General features: G+C 36.8%; 1 protein-coding gene across 1 annotated transcript; it reads left to right on the forward strand.

The window, feature by feature from the left end:
• Nucleotides 1-16,007: 16,007 nt before the first annotated feature.
• LOC110328246 (olfactory receptor 143-like) lies at nucleotides 16,008-16,964 on the forward strand. Its single transcript, XM_021207674.1, has one exon. It carries the CDS (start codon nucleotides 16,014-16,016, stop codon nucleotides 16,962-16,964), a length of 951 nt encoding a protein of 316 aa, XP_021063333.1. The 5' UTR covers nucleotides 16,008-16,013.
• Nucleotides 16,965-24,167: the final 7,203 nt, after the last annotated feature.

The raw sequence follows: 24,167 nt of genomic DNA on the forward strand, positions 1-24,167 counted from the left end.
TGAAGCCTAGTTACAGTGGAAGACAGCAGCGTTTTGGAGATGCCAGTATCATGAGATGACCACCAAAACAGTAGCAGCAGTGAATTACAGGCAGCTAGAACTGGAGCCGGAGCCGAGAAGACAAGGTGTGTGCTACAAAGGGCATGTCTGGACAAGTGACTCAAGCCCTTGGAGGAGCCCAGAAGATCATGAGTTGGATCCCAGACATTGGATGGTTGGAGATTGATTTTTGCTTTTGATTGTGACTGTGCCCTGATATTTTTCCTGCTTGAAGGAAGTTTTTTAGTGAAGTCCACAGTTAAGAGACTTTGAATTTTAAAGTACTTTGTATTTTAAAAGATACTGAATATTTTAAAGGGATTGAACTTTAATATGTAAAGACTGGGACTTTTAAAGTTATTTAGATCTTAGGGATGAATAAGAACTAAGGGTTGAGGCTTACTAGTTATGTGTTTGTGTGTCAAGTTGACAAGGGGTCAATTGTACTGGCTAGTTTGTGTCAACTCGACACAGCTGGAGTTATCACAGAGAAAGGAGCTTCAGGTGGGGAAATGCCTCCATGAGATCCAGCTGTAAGGCATTTTCTTAATTTGTGATCAAGGGGGGAGGTCTCCTTGTGGGTGGTGTCTAGGCTAACATCTGTGGTGTGTTGGAGGCTGGAACTCACCTGCCCAGGCCCTTCTGGTTTTTATAGTCCAAATTGAAATGCCCAGGGCCAGGTTGATTCAATAATTTGTCCCTCAGAGAATGTTTCTCAAACTGAAGGAATATTGTCTAATTCTGATTAGAAAACCACAGTTACCCTAATACTAACCTACCCAAAAATCCAAGAAAAATTATAGACTAATTCCCTTATTGACACAGATGAAAACTTTTCAGTAAAACACTTGCAAACCTGTAACTTCTTTCTATCCTTCAATTAATGAAAAATTTACATTTATTTTGCTTGCATGTCAGAAATCTCACTGTAATGCATGGGACATCACCCTACATCTTGATATGTGCTCTGTCTTGTATATTACAAATAAGCATGGCCAGTATTCACATATAGTGTTTTTGAATTAAGTAATACATACCCAATAATAGTTCTTTTCATCATCTTTGATCTAAGTTAAGTGTTATAACATGAAATTTTAAGAAAATTTGCATCCATATTAGAGATTCCATAAGACTGGGAGACTGATTAGAACATGGTATATTGTGGAAAGTTGTTCAATTTCCAGCCCAGAGTTATACTATCTCAGTCAATGTCTATCCTCTCTTAATATCCCTTTCTTTTAGATGTCTGTTTTTGACATACAATTCTTGGGACCAGTACTAAAGCAGGAGAATTAGTTATGGTGCATATAGAGAGGTGACATTTTCCTCGGTGAGAAGGGTATAGGGAATCTGTGTTTAGTGTGCAAAAATTTAGTTTCTAAAGATAAAAAGGATTTTGAGATTATTTTATTCCTCCTTACTCACATGAGGCAGAGGAAAGAAAGGATCTGTGTGAGAGATGAGAGGGAAAAGGAAAAATGGGGAAAAGGATTATATATCAGAAGAGATAGGAGAGAAGTCCAGTGGCCCAGGAGCATTAATAGAAATATGTAGCAGTTGGGATTGAGGAATAGAGGGTGGAGCCACTAGAACATCAAGATGCCAGGGCTACCAAGAACTAGTGGAGAAGGCATTAGCTGAAATGCCCAACAGTGGAGAGATAGAACCTGAAGAGACCATCTCCAGTAGATAAACATGGCCCCCATTTGAGGTATGGTGCCACACTTACATTTCAACATTTTAAACCCTGAATTCTTCCTGTCTAAAATAAACACAGGGGAAAAAATGGAGCAGAAACTGAAGGAAAGGCCACACAGAGACCACACCACCTTGGGATCCATCCCATCCACTGACACCAAATCCTAATACTATTATTGATGACAAGAAACTAGTATGGCTGTCCTCTGAGTTTTTGCAAGCACCTGAGTAGGACAGATGCATATAGTCACAGCTAACCTTTAGACTGAGCCTAGGGACTCCAATGGAAGAGTTAGGGGAAGAACTGAAGGAGCTGAAGGGACTTGCATCTCCATAGGAAGAACAACAGTATCAATTTACTGGACCTCTCAGAGCTCCCAGGGACTATATGAAGCAGATGATTTCCTTATGTGGCATCAGTGGGAGGGGGGACACTTGATGCTATTGAGGCTTGATGCCCCAATGAAAGCAAATGCTACAGGGGTGAGGAGGGAGTGTGTGAGTGGGTGGAGGAGCACTCTTTTAGAGGCAAAGGGATTGTGATGGGGTGGGTAGTTCATGGAGGAGAGATGCTAAAGGGGGACAACATTTGAATGTAAATAAACAAAATAATTAATGAAAAGGAAAAAAGAAAAAAGGGTTTTGGAGATAACCACTGGATTAGCTACTTCTTTGTTGCTGTGATAAAATAACATGCTCCACATAACTTATAGAAGTAAGACTTTATCTTAGCTTATTGTTACAGAGCTTTAACGTTCATAATGGTGGAGATGGCATGGTCCCAGGTATCACAGCAGGAGAAGGAAACTGAGATTTTGTATCTTAAACTACAAGAATATAGCAAAAAGAACAAACTAAGCAAGGATTTAAGCCTACTCCTATGTGATATATTTCTTTCATAAAGGACACATCACTTTGTCTTCTCAAAACAGTGTTATGAACTCAGGACCATATGTTCAAATGCCTATGACTAAGGGGGGCATTTCTCATTTAAAACCTCACACAGCCCCTATTTCAAGGAAGTTAATTCAGGCACTTATGAAGCAAGTCATATTATAGCCAGAATCAAGAATAAAGAGAATAAATGTATCATAACTTGCTTACTTACTCTCTTAGAGCTTTGTTCTTATTCACAATGTTTGTGATACTTATGGAGTAGTGATGCCCAAAATTGGTTGTGTTTTCTTATATTAAATAACAATCAAGACAGTCCATAATAGACATGCCCACTGGCCAACCTGATCTAGGAAGTTCTTCCTTAATTCTTCCTCCTCAGATAAATCTAGGTTGTGCTAGTTGAAGGTTAAAACTAAGGAATACAGAAGTGAATATAAACAAAATACATTGTATGCATATGTGTTTTAAAGGGTAAGACCATCAACATAAAAACAAAAACAAACTTTATGCTGTGATTAAAGCATTCATTGTAAATAACTCTCATAATTGGTATTATGAAAATTTTCTGATTTGTATCTTATTTGTATTTCACACCTAATATGTGAAAATTAGCATTGCATATTTAATCCATTTATTAAAATGTCACAACTCAGGATGAATGTTCTAAAAATTATGCATTATATTAATCTTTTATCTTTGTCATTATGTGCATTTAAAAATACAGGTAACTAAAATTTAACTTATTTTCTTTAAAACTACTCTATTTTTCTATCTTGCTTTCAGTTTGTTAATAAGATGAGAAACTTTCAGGGAGGATTTTCTCCTCCCTAAAAGTTGTGTAAGTGAATCTAATATATTAACCAAAACTCTATTGGATCTGAAACTGTTAAGAATATGTAAAGAGGTACGCTGAATTTTTCATTATTGCTATACTATTTAAGTAAAATTAACCAACATGAAATTTTAAACCATATGAGTGATCATTTTGTAAACTGTGGTTTCACTCTTCTAAGAAGGTTGAATTTGTTTTCTCCAAAGACGTACATTTAAGTTTTAATTTTCCACAGGAAATTAAATTACATTGGGAATATATACCCATAAATTTTAACAATAGAAATATTTTCAAGAGTCAAATTTGAGTTGTGAAAGTATTGTGGTTATATCCATAGAGAAAAGTCATAGAGTCTGAATACTTTGTAAGAAAAAAATACATGGAATTATTATTTAAAACAAAATGTTTACATCCTTTAGTTTATCACTCTGTAGCTTTTTAGGATTACAAAAGACAAAAGCCTAAAATATGAAAAACCAGCTGTGTCAGTAAACCAGTTACTTAGTAACAGACTTTCAAGGAACTGGTCATGAAATCAAGACTTAAAACAACAACAACAAAACAAAACAAACAAACAAACAAAAAACAACAGCAGCAGCAACAACAAAATTGTCTTTTTTTCCAATTTTTATTAGATATTTTATTCATTTAAATTTCAAATGCTACCTCAAAAGTCACCTATATCCTCCCCCCACCCTGCTCCCCTACCTACTCACTCCCACTTCTTGGCCCTGGCATTGCCCTGTACTAGGGTATATGAAGTTTGCAAGACCAAGGGGCCTCTCTTCCCAATGATGGCTGACTAGGCCATTTTCTGCTACATATGCAGCTAGAGACATGAGCTCTGGGGTTACTGATTAGTTCATATTGTTGTTCCACCTGTAGGGTTGCAGACCCCTTCAGCTCCTTGGGTACTTTCTCTAGCTCCTCCATTGGGGGCCCTGTGTTCCATCCAATAGCTGACAATGAGCATCCATTTCTGTATGTGCCAGGCACTGTCATAGCCTCACAAGAGACAGCTATATCAGAGTCCTTTCAGCAAAATCTTGCTGGCATATGCAATATAGTGTCTGCGTTTGGTGGCTGATTATGGGATGGATCCCCTGGTGGGGCAGTCTCTGGATGGTCCATCCTTTGGTCTCAGCTCCAAACTTTCTCTGTAACTCCTTCCATGGGTACAACAAAATTATCTTAGAAATTTCCTTTAGAAACTAACTTTTCTAATCTATGTTGGCAGATAATTGAGGTAATTTTAATTCCTTCTTGAAGGGTCTTTATACTAAGTAGATGGTTATGACATCAAGGGAGGCTATAGCTTGTTAGCAATTTTAAGTTAGTGTGATTGAATAAGCTGATTGAAATTTCCCCACAATTATGTAATGGGTGAACATATTTTAGATGCTCATGGAGAATAGGCAGTACTTGTCTTTCTGCATTTATTGAAGTCACAGAAATGTAAAGTAAAATCATGGTTACCACAGGAGTAGAGTAAGCTATATAGTCCAAGGGTGATGCTGACCCTGGGGTAATGTCTAGGATACATACACAAATTATATAGTCCATGACCACATGGTATAATATTCCAAATTTGCTTTAAAATATTTCAATACCCATAAATTATGAAAAATATATAAGTTGATGAATAGATTAATTTACATGGTTTAGTCACTTTTTCTGCCTCATGTAATACATCCTGTTCATGGTTTCCTCTTTCTTTGCACCTCTTAGTTCCTCCCTACTTATCCTTCTGTCAGGATCCTCTCTCTTTATAATGTATACCTGTGTAATGTATCCTATAGCTAGATAGAATTTTTCAATAAATATTAAATGTAAGCTAAGCAAACATTCTCATTCATAATAATTCTATATAGTGATTCTAAAGGAATTTATAGGTTTAACTATTAAATTCTTGGTGAAGATTTGCCAAGTAATAGCTCTTTCTACCACAAATCATGATGTAGTAAATTAGATTAGAAGCAATCATCTAATTACTAACAATGGATATATCATTTTGAAAATAATACAATAGAAAAAATAGTTTATTCCAGAGGAATATATTTTTAAAAAGTGGATAAAATGAATATGCCATTTTAAAGTACTCCATCATCAGACAGAACAAACATTGAAAAGGACATTGTAATGTCTCTTAAGCATATGGGACAGGGCTTTAAAAATGTTACAGCTCTGTTCCTTAAATTGTCAGTTTTCAAACATTTTCCTCTTTATATAGATGTTTTGATCCTAAATTTATATTAATAAACTATCACATAGTTTGACCTCAGATATGTGCATATGTGCACATTGTCTTCTGATATGCATATGTCACCTGAGCAGTGAGCACAGCTGCATTTACTGTGAAACACTATTCTGAAGAATTTAGTGTACATAATTGAATCCCGATGCCTATGACTTTCTACAGGATTCCGGATTTGTGCATGTTGATGTACTAGTTCCCCACTTTGGGCTTTCTGACATTTATCACATTTCTAAAGAATTATGGTCTATGATCTTAGAAATTAATCTCTTATTAAATTCTACAAGCTACACTTTAAAGATTATATTACATTGAACAAAATACTTTGTCTATAAATATGCCAGATTTTCAAAAATCCTGTCATCCTGCCTGTATTCCAGAGGCTTGAAGCACTGGAAATATCCATATGAGACTAACCTGCATCTCCTTCTAAGCCCCAATCCCCTGTCTGCCAGTACTCCAAGAGAGAGACCAGCAGTGCTGAGATGCACCCAGAACCATGCACTTCGTTTTCTGGCCCACAACTCTGCATTTCCAGAGGGCTGTCAGCACCAGCAACAACCACATGGCTAAAAGTCACTGTAAAAAAACAATAAGAGCCAGAGTACTATGGCCCCACTAAGGTCCAGCTACTTTACTACAATAAACTCTGGGACTCTGAACACAGATGAAACACAAGAATATGACCTGAAATACAATTTTCTGAAGATAATAGAGGCCTTTAAAGAGGAAATGAATAAATACTTTTTCTGTACCAGTAATTTTATTTATTTGTTTATTCACTCATTCATTCACTTACTGATTTTCATCTCAAATGTTGCTTCCCCTCCCAGTTCCTCCCAGTTCCTTCCAGTCCTTCCCTCAAATATTCCCTCTCCCCAAACTCCCTCCTCTTCCCTTCTCTTTTTCTCTGAGAGTGTGTAGCAACCCTGGGTTTTCTTCCAGCTTGGCACATAAAAAGCTGCCAGATTAGGTGTATACTCTCCCACTAAGGCCATGCAAGGTTTCCATGGACTCAACTACATGTCTCCTACATATCTGTTGGGGCTTTGTTATAATCATTGTGTGTGTATTGGTTGTTGACTCAATCTCTTACAGTGCTCAGGGTCCAGGTTAGTTGACTGTTTTGGCCTTTTGTGGAGTTACTTCACTTTCAGGGACTTTGAAACTCAAGCCAGCTCTTCCATAAGTGTGCCTGACCTCCATCCAATGTTTGGCTGTGGTTATCTGCATCTATTTCAGTCACCTGCTGTGTAGAACCTCTCAGAGGACAGTTTTGCTAGGCTCCTATTATATAAGCAATCATAACAGAGTATCATTAATAGTGAAAGGTATTGGTGCTTGTCCATAGGATGGGTTTCAAGTTGGGACAATTATTGTTTGATATACTTTCTCTCAGTATCTATCTGCTTCAACTCTGTATTTCTTTTTTAGATAGGACACACTTTGGATCTAAAGTTTTTGTGGGCAGGTTAGTGGACTTATCCCTCTACTGAGGGTCCTGCCTGGCTACCAGAATTGGCTTCTTTATATTCTATGTCCCTACTGTTAGGCACTATGACTAAGGTCACCCACCTTGATTCCTGGGAGCCTCCTTGATCCCAAGTCTCTGGAACTTACAAGAGATTTGCTATTCCCCCAACAACCCCTCCTCCCACAACTGCCAAATTCCATTAATTCTCCTGGCCTTCTGGGCCTCCATCCTGCCACTCCCCACACCTGCTCCTGCCTCCCCATTCTACACCCTCTCCCATCTCCCACCAAGTTATCTCCCTTCCTCTGCCTCCTGTGACCATTTTGTTTCCCCTTCTTAGTGTGATTCAAGCATCTTTGTTCGGGCCTTCCTTCTTGTTTAATTTCTTTGGGTCTGTGGGGTTTATTATGGGTATTCTGTACTTTATGGCGAATATCTACTTACCAGTGAGAAAATACCATGACTGTCCTTTTAGATATGGGCTACATCACTCAGGATATTTTCTAGTTCCTTCCATTGCTTGCAAAATTCATGATGCATTTGTTGTTAATAGCTGAGTAGCATTCCATTGTGGAAATGAATCACATTTTCTGAATCCAGTTTTTCATTGAGGGACATCTGGGTGTTTCCAGTTTCTGTATATTATGAATAAAGCTGCTATGAACATAGTAGAGCATGCGTCCCTGTGGTATGGTAGAGCATCTTTTGAGTATTTGCCCAGGAGCAGTATAGCTGGCTCTTCAGATAGAACTATTTCTAATTTTCTGAGAAACTGCCAAATTTCCCAAGTGTTTGTTCAAGTTTGTACTTCTACAAGCAATGAAGTAGTGATCCCACTTTTCCATACAATCTGCAGCATGCACTGTTCCTTCAGTTGTTGGTGTTAGCCTTTCTTATTGGAGTAAAATGGAATCTCATGGTCCTTCTGTTTTGCATTTCCCTGATGACTCAGGGTGTTTAGCATTTCTTTAAGAGCTTCTCCACCATTCAGTAGTCCTCTATTGAGAACTGTCTGTTTAGTTCTGTGCTCCAAATTTAATTGGTTTAAGTGGGTTCTCAAACTTATGGGACATATGAAAGCAGTGCTGAGAAGAAAGTTCATAACACTAAGTGACATCAAAAGAAATTGGAGAGATTTTATACTAGTATCTTAACAGCATATATGAATGCTCTAGAAAAAAAATGAAGCAAATATAGCCAAGAGTGGTAGATGGCAGAAATTTATCAAATGCAGGGCCAAAATCAATAAATTAGAAACAAAGAGAACAATATAAAGAATCAACAATACCAAAAGCTGGCTCTTTGAGTAAACAAACCCTTAGTAAACCAACTAAAAGGCAGAGAGGGGATATCCAGAAAAACAAAAAAACAAACAAAAATCAAATGCCAACCCCCCCAAAAAAACTCCCACAGAACAACAACAACAAAAACCACAATCAGAAATGAAAGGGGGCACATGACAACAGACACTGAGGGAAGCCGAAGAATCAATAGGTCTTACTTCAAAAACCTATACATTATAAAACTGAAAAAATTAAATGAAATGGATGGTTTTATGGATAGATACTACTTACAAAGTTAAATCAAAATCAGGCAAACAATTTAAATAGAACTAAAACTCATAAAGAAATAGAAGCAGTCATCAAAGTTCTTCTAGTCAAAAAAAGCCTAGGGTCAGATGGTTTTAGTACAGAATTCTACCAGACTTTCAAAGAAGATATAATACCAACATTCCTTAAAGTATTTCACAAAATAGAAACAGAGGGAATATTGCCAAAATCATTCTATGAACAGTGATACCCAACCATATAAACACTAGACAAAGAAAATTTCAGACCAGTTTCTCTTGTGAACATTGATGCAAAAGTACTCAATAAAATACTGTCAAACCAAATCCAAAAATATATTAAAAATATTATCTACCATGACCAAGTATGCTTCACCCCAGAGATACAGGTCTGGTTCAACATATTAAAATCCATCAATTTATTCTATCTTATAAGCAAACAAAAAAATAGAAGACACACCGTCATCACATTAGAGCCTGAAAAGGCCTTTGACAAAATCTAACACCTCTTCATGTTAAATGTTGTACAGAGAACAGAAATAAAATAAGGCAATTAACAGTAAGTCAATAGCCAACATCAAATTAAAAGAGGAGAAACTTAAAGCAATTCCACTAACACTGAGGACAAGAAAAGGCCGAGTACTCTGCCTGTATCCATTCACCATAGTACTTGAAGTTTTAGCTACAGCAATAGGATCACTAAAGGAGATCAAGGTGATACAAACTGAAAAGGAAAAAGTCAAATATATGTAGATTATATTGTAAGACCCCAATTCAATTTGTCTCTTAGACCCCTAGAAACAAACAACAACAAAAAAGCCCAGCAAAGAGTTCTTTTTTTGCCTTCAGCCTGAATTACTGATGACCTCTGGAACTGGCTCATCTTAAACTCACCCTGGCACTTCTTTATGTAAGGGACTAAAAATGTTTGCCTAAGTTTGTAACTTTTCGGTAGGAGATGGGCTGTAAAGCAATATCCCCACTTAGCATCCCCACCAGGAATGCTTACAAAAAGATAGTGTATGACCCCTCTGACATAAATGAGCCATGTTACATTCCCATCCCCTGTGGAATGTTTACCAAGGACAGCTTGGTGGGCTGGAGAAAAGTTGTAACTCGTCCCCACCCCGTTCCTTTAACAGCCCTCAAATGAAAAGGCTCAGGGTCAATCTCCTATGAGCTCATCCTCAACATGTTGATTTTCCCTGATTAAACCTCATGCATATTGCATCAAGAATGGTTTCTCTCAAGTTATTGGGGTGTCATCTCATCCTGGGACTAGAGCGAGGATCTCCCCGGGAATGGTGGTCTTTCAATATGTTATGATAGTATACAAAAGCGACCCCAATAATTGTACTAGAGAACTCCTATGGATGATAAACACCTTCGACGATGTGGCTGGATACAAAATTAATTTTTAAAAAGTGGCCCTTCTTTATGCAAATGAGAAACAGACTGAGAAATTAATTAGGGAAACAAAACCCTTCATGATAGCCAGAAAATACAAAATATCTTGATGTAACTCTAACCAAGCAAGTTAAAATCCTGAATGGTTTTAGTTTCTTTGTCAAAGATCAAGTGAACATAGGTGTGTGGGTTCATTTCTGGGTCTTCAATTCTGTTCCATTGATCTTTCTGCCTGTTTCTGTACCAATAACATGTTGTTTTCAATTCTATTGCTCTGTAGAAAAGCTTGAGGTTAGGAATGATGATTCCCCCAGATGTTCTTTAATTGTTGAGAATATTTTTTGCTATCCTGTTTTTTGTTTGTTTGTTTTTTGTTTTGTTTTTGTCTTTTGTTATTCCAAATGAATTTGATAATTGCCCTTTCTAACTCTATGAAAAATTGAGTTGGAATTTTGATGGGGATTGCAGTGAATCTGTCATTTGATTTTGGCAAGATGACCATTTTTCTATATTGATCCTGCGAATCCATAAGCATGATGGGTGGTCATTTTCATATGTTCTTGGATTTGGTTTGTGAAAATTTTATTAAGTATATTTGCATTGATACTCATAGGTGAACTTGGTCTGACGTTCTCTTTCATTGTTGGGTCTTTGTTTGGTTTATGTATGAGTGTAATTGTGGCTTCACAGAGAGACTTGGGTAGTGTTCCTTCTGTTTCTATTTTGAGGAATAGTTTCAAGAGAATTGGTATTTGGTCTTCTTTGAAGGTCTGATGGTCTGATAGAATTCTGCACTAAACTCACTTGGTCCTGCCTGGGTTTTTGTTTTTGTTTTTTTATTTGTTTTGTTTTGGTTTTTGTTTGTATGTTTTGGGGGGTAGACTTTTAATGACTACTTCTATTTCTTTAGGGGTTATGGGACTATTTAGTTGCCTTATTTATTTATTTTTTTGGATTCCCTTGGTTTTGTTGTTACGTCTCCATTTTTATTTCTGACTTTCTTAATTTGGATACTGTCTCTGTGCCCTCTGGTTAGTCTGACTAAGTGTTTATCTATCATGTTGATTTTCTCAAACAACCAACTCCTGGTTTTGTTGATTCTTAGTATAGTTCTTTTTGTTTTTCCTAGGTTGATACCAGCCCTGAGTTTGATTATTTCCCAATGTCAATGTCAACTCCTTTGGGGGTATTTGCTTCTTTTTGTTCTAGAGCTTGCAGGTGTGCTCTTAACCTGGCAGTATACTCTCTCTTCGGTTTCTTTTGGAAGACCCTCAGAGCTTTGAGATTCTCTCTTCACACTGCTTTCATTGTGTCCCATAAGTTTAGGTATGTTGTGCCTTCATTTTCATTGAGTTCTAATAAGTCTTTAATTTCTTTCTTAATTTCTTCCTTGACCAAGTTATCACTGAGTAGAGAGCTGTTCAGCTTCCACGTGTACATAGGATTTCTCTTGTTTTTGTTGTTATTAAAGACCAGCCTTAGTCTGTGGTGATCTGATAGGATGCATAGGATTACTTTAATTTTCTTGTATCTGTTGAGACCTGTTTTGTGACTGATTATATAGTCAGTTTTGGAGAAAGGTATCATGAGGTGCTGAGAAGAAGGTATATTCTTTTGTTTTAAGATGAAATATTCTATAGATACATGTTAAATCCATTTGGTTCATAACTTCTGTTAGTTTCACCATGTTTCTGTTTAGTTTCTCTTTCCATGACCTGTCCATTGATGAGAGTGGAGTGTTGTAGTTTCCTACTATTATTGTGTGAGGTGTAATGTGAGCTTTGAGTTTTAGTGAAGTTTCTTTTATGAGTGTGGGTGCCCTTGCATTTGGAACATAAATGTTCAGAATTGAGAGTTCTTGGTAGATTTTTCCTTTGATGTGTATGAAATGTCCTTCCTTGTGTTTTTTAATAACTTTTGGTTGAAAGTCAATTTTATTCCATATTAGACTTGTTACTCCAGCTTGTTTCTTATGATCATTTGCTTGGAAAATAATTTCCTATCATTTTCCTCTGAGAGGATGTCTACTTTTTCACCAAGGTGTGTTTCCTGTATCCAGCAAAATGCTGGGTCCTGTTGATGTATCTAGTCAGTTAATCTATGACTTTTTATTAAGGAATTAACTCCATTGATGTTAAGAGATATCAAGGAAAAGTTATTGTTGCTTCCTGTTATTTTTGTTGTTAGAATTGGAATTATGTTTGTATGGCTATCTTCTTTTGGGTTTGTTGAACGTATAGAGTACCAACATCCCAGGCGCTAAGGCCAACAATATATAAATGGGATCTCATGAAACTGAAAATCTTCTCTAAGTCAAAGAAGACCATCAAAAGGACAAAATGCAGCCTACAGAATGGGACAAGATCTTCCCCAACCCTACGCCAGACAGAGGACTGATATCTAAAATATATAAAAACTCAAGTAATTAGACCTTAACAAACCAAATACCCAATTAAATATGGTATAAATCTAAACAGAGAATTCAAGGCTGGGGAATACCTCATGTTTGGGAATTACTTAAAGAATTGCTAAATATCCTTATCCATCATGGCAATATAAATGAAAACGATTCTGAAATTGCATCTTGTAGACGTCAGAAAGGCTAAGATCAAAACCTCAAGCAACAACTCAAGCTAGTAAGAATGTAGAGCAAGGTGAATACTTCTCCATGAGTGCAAATTTTTAAAATCACTGTGTAAATCAATTTGCTTTCTCAGAAAATTAGGAATATATCTACCTTAAGACCCAGCTATAGCACTCCTTGGCACATATCCCCAAAAAGTCCAACCATGCCAAAAGGACTTTTGCTCAACTATGTTCATAGCAGCTTTAGTCAAAACAACCAGAAACTGAAAACAATATGCATAGAACTAGAAAATATCCTGAGAGAGGTAACCCAATCAAAAGAACACACATAGTATGCACTCATTGATAAGTTTTTATTAGCCCCAAAGCTCCAAATAGCCAGGATACAATTCACAGACCACATGAAGCTCAAGAAGGAAGACCAAAATGTGGGTGCTTCAGCCCTTCTTAGAAGGAGGACAAAGTAGTCACAGGAGGAAATATGGAGATAAAGTGTTGGGCAGAGACTGAAGGAAAGGCCACCCACAGACTGTCCCAATAGGGGATTCATCCCATACACAGTTACCAAACCCAGACACTAGTGTAGATGCCAAGAAGTGCATGCTGAAAGGCGCCTGATATGGTTGTCTCCTGAGAGGCCCTGCCAGAGCCTTTCAAATACAGAGGAGGATGTTCACAGCCACCAATAGGACTGAGAGTGGGGTCCCCAATACAGGAGTTAGAGAAAGGACTGAAGGAGTTGAAGGGGTTTGCAACCCCATAGGAAGAACAAAAATATCCACCAACCAGACTCCCTTGAACACCCAGGGATTTAGCCATCAACAAAGAAGTACACATGGCTCCAGCTGCATGTGTAGCAGAGGATGGCTTTGTCATGCATCAATAGGAGGAGAGGTCCTTGGTCTTATGAAGGCTTGATAGATGTCCCAGTGTAGTAGAATCGAGGGCCGGGAGGTAGGACTATGTGAGTAGGTGAAGGAACACCCTCATAGAAGCAGGGAGAGGGAGGATATGGCATTGTGTTTCTGCAACGGAGAAAAACTGGGATAGGAGATAACATTTGAAATGTAAATAAAGAAAATATCCAATAAAAAAGAAGAAAATCAAAAAAAGAAAAAAAATGTGGTACATTTACACCATGCAATGTTATTCAACTGTTAAAATCAAGGACATAATGAAATTTTGCAGGCACATGGATGAGACTAGAAATGATTATCCTGAGTGAAGTAACCCAGATACAAAAAGACAAACATGGTAAGTATAGAACATCACTGTTACAAGCCGCAGAATGAAAGGAGCTAAGTAGCAAAGAGGGCCCATAAAAAGCATGCATGAATCTCAGTGAGAAGGGGAAATGCAATAGAGATCAGGAGTGTTTGGAAGGAGAGAACTGTTTGACAGAAGGGTTAGGGAGAGGAACAGGAGGGATCAAGTGTAGGAAGAAGAAGGGAGAGAGAACTGGAATGTTTGGGATAAGCTAGAAACCTAGGAAGATGGAAACTCCCAGGAACCTATGATTGTGACCCTAGTTAAGACTCCTAGCAATAGGGAATATGGAATCTGAAAAGGCTACTGTTGATGTTTTCTCTTTTACTGTCTATTGTAATGCTAAGTGGTGGCACCCAAGAACCAAGTATGCACTTAGCCCCTGGAAACCTACCCCAAAGTTAATTCTGATTGGTGAATAAAGATATCAACAGCTAATAGCTGGGCAGAAGAAACAGGTGGGGTTAAGGTTTGATGAGCTTGGGAGAAGAAGAAGGGAGAAGCTGCCATGGAATTGAAGAACAATGGGTAGGAGAGGAGAAAGGAGAGTTGCTATGAATTAGGTGAGCCATAACAACATGGGGGTTTGACAATTGGAGATAAGAGCAGCCCAGAAGGAACAATGAAATGTAGTAAGTAATAACTTGGTTTATGTATAAGAAGGTCTATACTAACAGGATGGAGGGTAGTCTGTTGCCCAGATATTATGGTTCCTATTGCAGCTTTAACAAATCATGTGCATCATCTTTTTATCAAAACCACATTGAAATATCTCTTTAATTTTATTTAGTAATTTTATTGTTGTTTTTACAGCATCAACCCCAACAGACTTTTATAAGTGAGAAGTATACCACTAGTCTACAGCTCACGCTCCTTCCTTTCTTCTGAGTCTGTTTTATAGATATACCTAAGAATATGCAGGTATAAGTATAAATAATCAAAGGTTATGTGGAAATGTGTGTACAAACTCAGGCTCATTGGAGACATTGCTCCTATCTTTTCAACTTCATTTTAGAATGGCTGTACAGTACTAAAAAACTAGTCTAATGTATGTAACTGCAATCAAAGATACCCATAGGAAAATTACAAATGGCAGGTGAGCATGTCCCTGGACACTTTTTTTGGAGAGTTGTAAAAAGCATAGAGGAGAAAGACAAAGAGGAAAGCTCAGAACTCTGCAAAGGAGACTAGGGATTCCTAGAGGGAAATCATAATTGAGTAAAACTTTTGAATCTTAAAAGATCCACTATTAGTTCTGTAGCACTGAATGCAAGCACAAGCTCACTAATTATGATTCTCTAGGCACACATTTAGCAGAGAAGAAGTCATAAAGACGAGAATAACTGTTTGTGACTGTAGTGATTTTTCTTAGTAATCTTGGCCTCAAAATTAATACTCTCATTTGAGTAAGACAATGTTTGGAGACTTATGTAAGATTGCTATTTTATTTTGTTTATGTGAAAATACATTTACCAAGAAATTCAAATGAAAATTCCCTGTGTATCTCTTCTAGGAGTTCATAAACCAATTTGTGGTGCTACCTATAATTTTCTTTATTATGTGATACTTGGTCCTCTCAGTACCATACATAGGGAGGCTCTAACTGCTCCAAAACAAAAAAGACTCCAGGAGAACAAAGGTATGCATAAAATGATGTTGATTAGGCAATCTATCTTCAAACCCAAAGGTATATAAATTATAAATACTGTATACAAGTTCTTATCTATTGCTCTTTTTAGTTTTGATTGGTAGTAAAAACAAAAGAAAGATGAAATTACTATAAATAATTCAGATGTTTATTTGCATGCTTTCTGGAAAGATATACATATTACAGTTAGTAAAAAGAGGAAATAGATGTTCCAGAGAAATTAAGGGAATCTTTCTATGACTTGGTATGTGTTCCTTCAACCCAAACTTGTAAAACAGTAATTTTAACTTATCACTCTGGAGTCAAACATAAGTTGTTTGGTAGTATCACCTTCTACTTTTACAGATGTTACACATGAAGCAAATAATTATGGAAAATGACTCTTTTGTGTCTGAATTTATCCTTATGGGATTGACAGAGCAGCCTGAACTCCAGTTGTCCCTGTTTGTTCTCTTTTTGATAAACTACACGGCCACTGTGACGGGAAACTTGAGCTTAATGATTCTCATTTTCTTGAATTCAAACCTTCACACCCCCATGTACTTTTTCATCTTCAATTTGTCCTTCATTGATTTTTGTTATTCATATGTCTTTACCCCCAAAATGCTAATGAGATTTTTTTTAGAGAAAAACACCATCTCCTTCAGAGGATGTATGACTCAACTGTTCTTCTTCTGCTTTTTTGTGAACTCTGAGAGTTATGTGCTGACAACTATGGCCTATGATCGCTATGTGGCCATCTGTAAGCCTTTACTATACAAGACTATCATGGTACCTAGGATCTGCTGTCTTCTGATGTTTGTTTCATACTTGATAGGGTTTGCTAGTGCCATGATCCTCACAGGCTTAATGTTTAGGCTCAACTTTTGTAATAACTACATCATCAATCACTACATGTGTGACATCTTCCCTGTCATTCAGATCTCCTGCAGTGACACCTATGTCAATGAACTTGTTAGTAGTGCTGTGGTAGGTACAGGTATCATTTTATGCTGCCTCCTTATCTTAATGTCTTATACTCTGATCCTTTTCAATATCCTTAATATGTCCCCAGGTAAGGGTTGGTACAAAGCCCTGGGCACTTGTGGGTCCCACATCATCACTGTTAGTCTCTTTTATGGATCTGGCCTCCTTGCTTATGTCAAGCCATCATCTGCTGAGACTGTGGGCCAGGGAAAATTTTTCTCACTGTTTTATACATTTCTCGTGCCCATGCTGAACCCTCTCATATACAGTCTCCAGAACAAAGATGTCAAAGTTGCTGTGAAGAAAACCTTGAAGAGAATCTCAAATTAACTCAACCACTGGCACTTCACAGAACCCTGTCCCCAGTGGGTTGCAGTGTCTTTTTCATTACCCATGTTTTATTCTTTCTACTTCTCCTTATATTTCCACAAGGTCAACACAATTTCTACTATATCATTTTCTGCTCATTATGATTTGTAAATATGAGTATGCCCATTTTGGATTTAATATGCTTAAATTTATGCTGCTGTTGTGCTATGTAATCTCACATATGTATTTATTTGCAATTCATTTCTTTCTAACTTTTAGAAACTATATTTATAAGTATTGCCTTATTTGATGGTATTTGACCTACAGATATATTTTATAAGGGAAATGATGAGAAAAATTGTATGTTTGGAATAACTCATAATTTGAGTTATTATCCACTCTTTTTAATGATTTTTGTTTCAAAGTTATGATAGATGTCTGTAATTTGTTGAAATAAGGCTTTATTTTTATAGATATTTGAGTATGTATTAGGCCTATTTCTCTGCCCAATGTCTCAAATCTTTCAAGTCTGATAATAGCTGTTAAAGTGTAGGCTATTTTCCGTGTTACCTTAAATGAATACTGTGTTGTAAAACTAAACATAAACATAAACATAAAACAGATGAGGATACTTACTTCTGAAAAAACAAAATTTACTTAATGCTTAGGGATATAATTGATAGATGTTCCAAAATAGTTGATAGATTTATTCCAAAATAAGTCTCTCTCTCTCTCTCTCTCTCTCTCTCTCTCTCTCTCTCTGTCATATAGTTGAATACTTACCTATGTGACTTTTGTAAGGCTGGAAAATGATGATACAGATCCAGTTTAGTACCTATGTATCTTATGAAGAGATGAATAAAGGCAGGAATAGAAGAGATGGCTTAGTGAATAAAGGCATATGTTCTTTTTGCAGAAGAAGTAGGTTTAGTCTTTACCATTCTCATTGTAGCTCACCACAACTGCCTCTAATTATAATTCAAAGGGCTCAATGTGTGCCAGACATATATTATTTTTCTGCCTTTCTAATTGACATTTATAATGTTAATGTGGCCTGAGAAATGGCTTGGTAGTTAATGTGACTTGCCACATAGTTGAAAGAGACATCTCAGTGCTGCAAGATGTTCTTTGTTTTTCACACATGCTCCATGGCTTTTGTGTGCATGAACACAAATTGATCCACATCCACAATATAAAAAAAGTGGAAATTACATGAACAAGAACTAGGTGAAAAGAAGATCTGTTTTAGGTTAGTTGAAAAACTATAACTTTTATTCTGCCTTGAGATAATTACTAAACATCTTACTTGTTGTGGCATAATTAAATAAAATATTTAATTGTAAGTATTGCCAGAACTCTTTGGCTATTGGTCTGAAAAACAGTTTTAGTGAACTGTCTTTTATATATCTGTGATATTAATATATCTGTGATAGCAAATTTGGTACATTATTGTTATAAAACATGCAGGATAAGATTTATTAGTGAAAAATTCCACAAATAATTTTTATTTGTTCCTTTTTTACTACAACAAATAATATTTAAACAATTATTTTCATTTCTGTGTATTTTGGGATTGGAAATTTGTCCCTGATATGATATGCCTATCTGATGAATTATTAGCAGTTGATGGCTGTTGAAGGGAAAATGCATGCTTTCCTTTATAAGTGGACACTGATAGATTCCTAATGTCCTAGTGGATACCCAACGTACTCATATAGAAATGAGCAGCATTAAGTGGACTCAGGGATTATTTAACAACAGTAAAAGCACATAAACAAAAGGGCATGAAGTTAGAACATTAAATATAGCTGGAGATCAATAGTAGTAGATCGGTATCATTGATACAACTTGTTTAAATGAATGAAACTTTCATAGGGTAAAATATTATTTTACAAAATAATTTTGAGATAAAACAAGACAAAGAAAAGATGTGAAATATTTTCAGTAAAATTCAGTTTTTGTTGTTTAAAATTTAGTAGTTAATAAATTTTGTGATTCAAAGAATTACAAAAATAAGAACTTGAAAAATAGAAGAAAATATTAGTAATCATTTATTAGATGATTAAAATAAGAAACCATGACAAATATGAATATTGCAAAGAATAGAACACTTAAAATATTAGAAAATGTCACTCATTTCTCAGAGGAGTGTAAATGATGCAAACAATTGGTGGAGAATTTGTTAGTGTCTTACAGAAGGAACCAGCATCATATCTCCATCTATCTTCGCCTTGATATTCATTCTTAACTAATTAGAAAACACAGATTGTTATTGTTGGCATTCATTTCTTCACTCATCTGGTGTTCTTCATTTAATATAATTACCACATCAAAACATAAACTTCAGAGTCTCATTTTCTGATCTCTACTGGTATTCACAATACATTTGACAATGTGTAAAGGCTTTTTTTTTTTTTTTTTGGCTCCAACTGACATGTGTGGGTGGTGCGGAGGAGAGACTGGAATGGAATAAGGAGCCAAGCATGGTGTTCATTTCTTTTTCTACATAGGGCAACAGTACCACAATAAAAGTATATTTCATGCAAATGTGATCAAATTAGAACACTAATGAGTCTGAACAAGAATGTGAAACAGCATAAAGGAACAAACATTTATCTGGTGACTTTTCTTATGTTAATACATTTTTACATACATTACATGTATCATCTTCACAACAGCAGTGAGATATCACTTTCATTTTCTTTATTAACTTTATTATTGTTCTTACATAATTAACCCTAACAGACTTCTATAAGCAAAAACTTTACCATTGGTTCAAAACTCAAGCTTCCTTTTTATATTTTATAGACATGCATAAAATATGCATACGTAATTATATATAATCAAGGGTCAAGGAAATCTATACTTTCATTAATAGGAAGTGGAGGAGTGAATATTAACTCAGGCTGATTTTGAGAGACTGTTCCTATGCTTTCAAAGACTTTGTAGAACTTCTTTGTATAGTGTTAAACCATTGATCTCTTATGTATTATTGCAATTAGAGGTGCCCATAGGAAAGCTATGAATGACAGATGAGGATGTTTCTGAACACTCTTCTTATGGAGTTGTACAAAGTGTAAATAGCTATTCCTCATTGTCAACTTGACTTTATCTGGAATGAACTACAATCCAGAGTTGGAAGGCTCACCCTGTGATCCAGATTGGGATCTAGATTGAGGTTGGTAGATACAAGTTTCTGACCTGGATCTTAGCATGGAGATCTTGAGGAATAGTGGCTATGAATACCAGGAGAATAAGGGAAGGAGATCTCTGAGTTCAAGGTGAGCCTGGGACAAAACATGTTCCAGATCCTGGCATGGTGTTACACACCTTTAATCTGGACCACAGCTTCTGCTGCAGACATTGGAAGAAGTAATGTTTGCGTTTTTTCACCTGTGTGAATTTACTTGCCATTACACCTGTTAGAATCTACTAGCCTTGTGGGACTGAGCAACTACTAGATCCTTGGACTTCCCATTTACAGATGACTGTTGTTGGGGAGTTAGACTACAGACTGTAAATCATCATAACAAATTCCCTTACTATGTAGTGACTATCCACATGTTCTGTGACTCTAGAGAACCAAGACTAATACAGAATTTGGTACTGGGAATGGCTCTAGAGGAGCAGAAGTATAAAAATGAATCCTTTAAGAATCTGGAGTTGGTTTAATAATTCACCAGCACCTTCAACTATGGAAACCTCTCTACATATTCTATTTGGAGCTTGGAGAATATTGAAGGCGGAATACTATAATATAGGTGGAAACTATAATTCAATCTTAAAGAAGCTAATGCCTTTGATTTTCTTGATCCATTAATTGTAACTGGTGATGAATTAGGTGACCCAGTGTGCCAAATTTTCTACAAGTTGGGAGAAAATGGAAAAATGATTTTGCTGGCTTGTTGCTCTTAGTATCTCAAGAAAAAAAATTGATGAAGGAAAGGAATGAGCTGTATGAAAAAATTGAATGGTTCTAGATGCAAATGAACAATTTAAAGGTTTCTAAATGAGCTCTTGACAAGAATCTTCTGTCCAGTAGCCACAGAGCTGAGTTGCAGAAAATCAAACTGAATGCCCGTTATAAGATTGGCTGAATTACATCAAAAATTCAAGTGTCAGACGCAAAAGGTGTCAGTAGTTAAAGTAAGGGTATTAACTGGCAAAGACTTGGATCCTATAACTTGGGGTGAGTATGTGTGGGAGGACCCTGTTGAAGCTGAAAACTTTGAATCTTCAGATTCTCAAGGGTTTTCTTCAACTGAAGTAGTACCTCAGCCCTACCCCTTGAAATAATACTTTTTTTCATATGAGGAAATTAATTCCCCAGACTCTGATATACTAGCAGTGACTTTCTCTCAAGAAAATGTTGGACAAAAAAATACTGATGTTCCTCAAGGCCCACCAATAGTTTCTTGTAGATTTATAACCATACTCAAGGTAAAATAGGTCCCTAGAGTGGAGGTAGAAAGTGTAGTCCATGAGGAAATGCAGTACACTACTAAGGAGCTTAATGAGTTTGCTAATTGATTCAAGTAGAAGTCTGGGAAATATGTGTGGGAATGGATTTTAAGGGTGTGGGATAATGGTAGAAAGAACAGAAAACTAGATTAGGCTGAGTTTATTGACATGGGCCCTCTGAGTGGAGATTCTAGCTTTAACATGGAAGCTTGCACAGTTAGAAAGAAAGAAAGAAGGAAAGAAAGAAAGAAAGAAAGAAAGAAAGAAAGAAAGAAAGAAGAAAGAGAAAGAAAGAAAGAAAGAAAGAAAGAAAGAAAGAAAGAAAGAAAAGAAAAGAAAAGAAAAGAAAAGAAAAGAAAAGAAAAGAAAAGAAAAGAAAAGAAAAGAAAAAAGAAGAAAAGGTGTCAGAAGTTTGTTTGAGTGGTTGGCTGAAGTGTTTATCATAAGATGACCTATTGAGAAAAAGTTGAAGATGCCTGATATCCCATGGATTAGTGTTGATGAAGGGATTTTAAGACTCAGGGAAATTGCAAGGCTAGAGTGGATACATTGTGTAAAACCTAATCCTCCACAATGGAAAAAGCCCAGAAGATAAGTCCTTCATGAATCCTGTAAGACACAAACTGGTGAGAAGGACATCAGCACATTTGAAGTGTTTGGTTCTTGCCCTTTTCCTTGTGCCACACCTTAGGGTTGGAGGTGCTGCTGCTCAATTGGGTGAATTAAATGCAATGGGTAGCAAGGACCAGGTGGTAGCATTAAATTGCCAAAGGCAATGTGATAGAAGTTATTATAATGGGCAGCATAGAGCAAACAATGTTTATGACATAGCCCATAATGGTCAGCACAGAAGAGGTGAAACTTATAATGGCATGACTCATATGGACCTTTGGTACTGGCTAATCAGTCATGGTTTGTCCAGGCATGAAAAAAGATAGGAAGCCTACTGTATACCTGTTTGATCTTTATAAGCAGAAAAAATCTCAAAGCAATGAAAGAAAGGTTACATTGGATCATGGCAAAAGGCAATCTTGGCCAGTGAATTAATTTGCAGATTTGAGCCAATTTGAAGACTCAGAACCCCTTGAATGAAGGGGTGGCCATGTTCCTCTGAGGAAGGATCTTGATAAGACATCTAAAAGTTTTGCTGTTACCCTTTCTCCAACTCTTGCCCAGAGGAACCTATGGCTTTTTATAAGAGTAACTGTACACTGAAGGAAAGAAAATAACCAGATTTTCCAGAATCTACTGTATGTTGGTTATGAATTGATGCTGATCCCAGGAAATCCCAAGAAACACTATGGCCCTCCAGTTAATATAGGGGCTTATTAAGGACAGGTGATTAATGATGTCTGATTCAGAGTAGGTCCAGTACCTCCCTGAACACATCCTGTGGTCATTTCCTCAGTTCCAGAATGTATATAATTGGGATCAGTATACATAGAAATTGACAGGATTCTCACACTGGTTCCCTAGCCTGTGGAGTGGTGGCTATTATGGCTGGGAAGGATAAATGGAAGCATTTAGGCCTCTGCCAAATAAAATAGTGAATCATAAGCAGTATCGAATTTCTGGAGGAATTATAGAAATTAACCCCACCATCAAAGGCTTGAAAGAGGTAGGGGTAGGTCCCAACACATCTCCTTTTAACTCTCCTATCTGGTCAGTGCAGAAAACAGATGGATCATGGAGAATGACAGTTAACTATGGAAAAGTAAATCTGGTAGTAACTCTGATTGCAGCTGATTTACCAGATGTAGTTTCATTACTAGAGCAAATTAACACATCTCCTGGTATGCAGCTATTGACCTATCAAATGCTGTCTTCCCAGTACCTGTCCATCAGGACCACCAGAAGCAATTTGCTTTCAGTTGGCAAGATCAGCAGTATACCTCTACAGTTTTGCCTCAAGGATATATTAACTCTCCTGCCCTGTGTCATAANTTAGTTAGAAGGTATCTTGATCATCTGTCTCTTCCACAAAATTATCACACTGGTGCACTATATTGATTACATTATACAGATTGTACCAAGGGAGCAGGAAATAGCAACCACTTTGGACTCATTGGTAACACATATGCGTATCAGAGGATGGGAAATAAATCCAACCAAAATTCATGGACCATCTACCTCAGTAAAATTCCTATGAGTCCAGTAGTGTAGAACATGCAGAGATATTCCTTCTAAGGTGAAAGATAAGTTATTGCACCTGGCCCCTCCTACAAACAAGAAAAAAGCACAATGTTTGGTGGGTCTATTTGGATTCTGGAGATAACACATTCCTCACTTGGGTGTGTTACTCAGGCCCCTTTACCAAGTGACTCAGAAAACTGATAGCTTTGTGTGGGGCCTGGAACAGGAGAAGATTCTTCAACAAGTCTAGGCTGCTATGCAGGCTGCTCTACAACTGGCCCACATGATCCAGCAGACCCAATGGTACTTGAGATGTCAATGGCAGACAGAGAAGCTGTTTGGAGCCTCTAGCAGACCCCTGTAGGTGAATAATAGAAGAGACCTTTGGGGTTTTGGAGCAAAGCTCTGCGATCATCTGCAGACAACTATTTTCCTTTTGAAAAACAGCTCTTGGCCTGCTATTGGGCCTTAGTGGAAACTGAATGTTTGACAATAGAACACTAAGTTATCATGTAACCTGAACTGTCTATCATGATCTGGGTGTTATCAGACTCTCCAAGTCATAAAGTAGGACATGCACAGCAGCAGTCTATTATCAAATGGAAGTGGTATATATGTGATCAGGCCAGA

This window comes from Mus pahari, chromosome 10 (genome assembly GCF_900095145.1).
Source record: "Mus pahari chromosome 10, PAHARI_EIJ_v1.1, whole genome shotgun sequence".
NCBI lineage: Eukaryota > Metazoa > Chordata > Mammalia > Rodentia > Muridae > Mus > Mus pahari.

Coding starts and splice junctions, on each gene's coding strand:
- LOC110328246 (XM_021207674.1), top strand. CDS start 16,014: ATGTTACACATGAAGCAAATAATTATGGAAAATGACTCTTTTGTGTCT.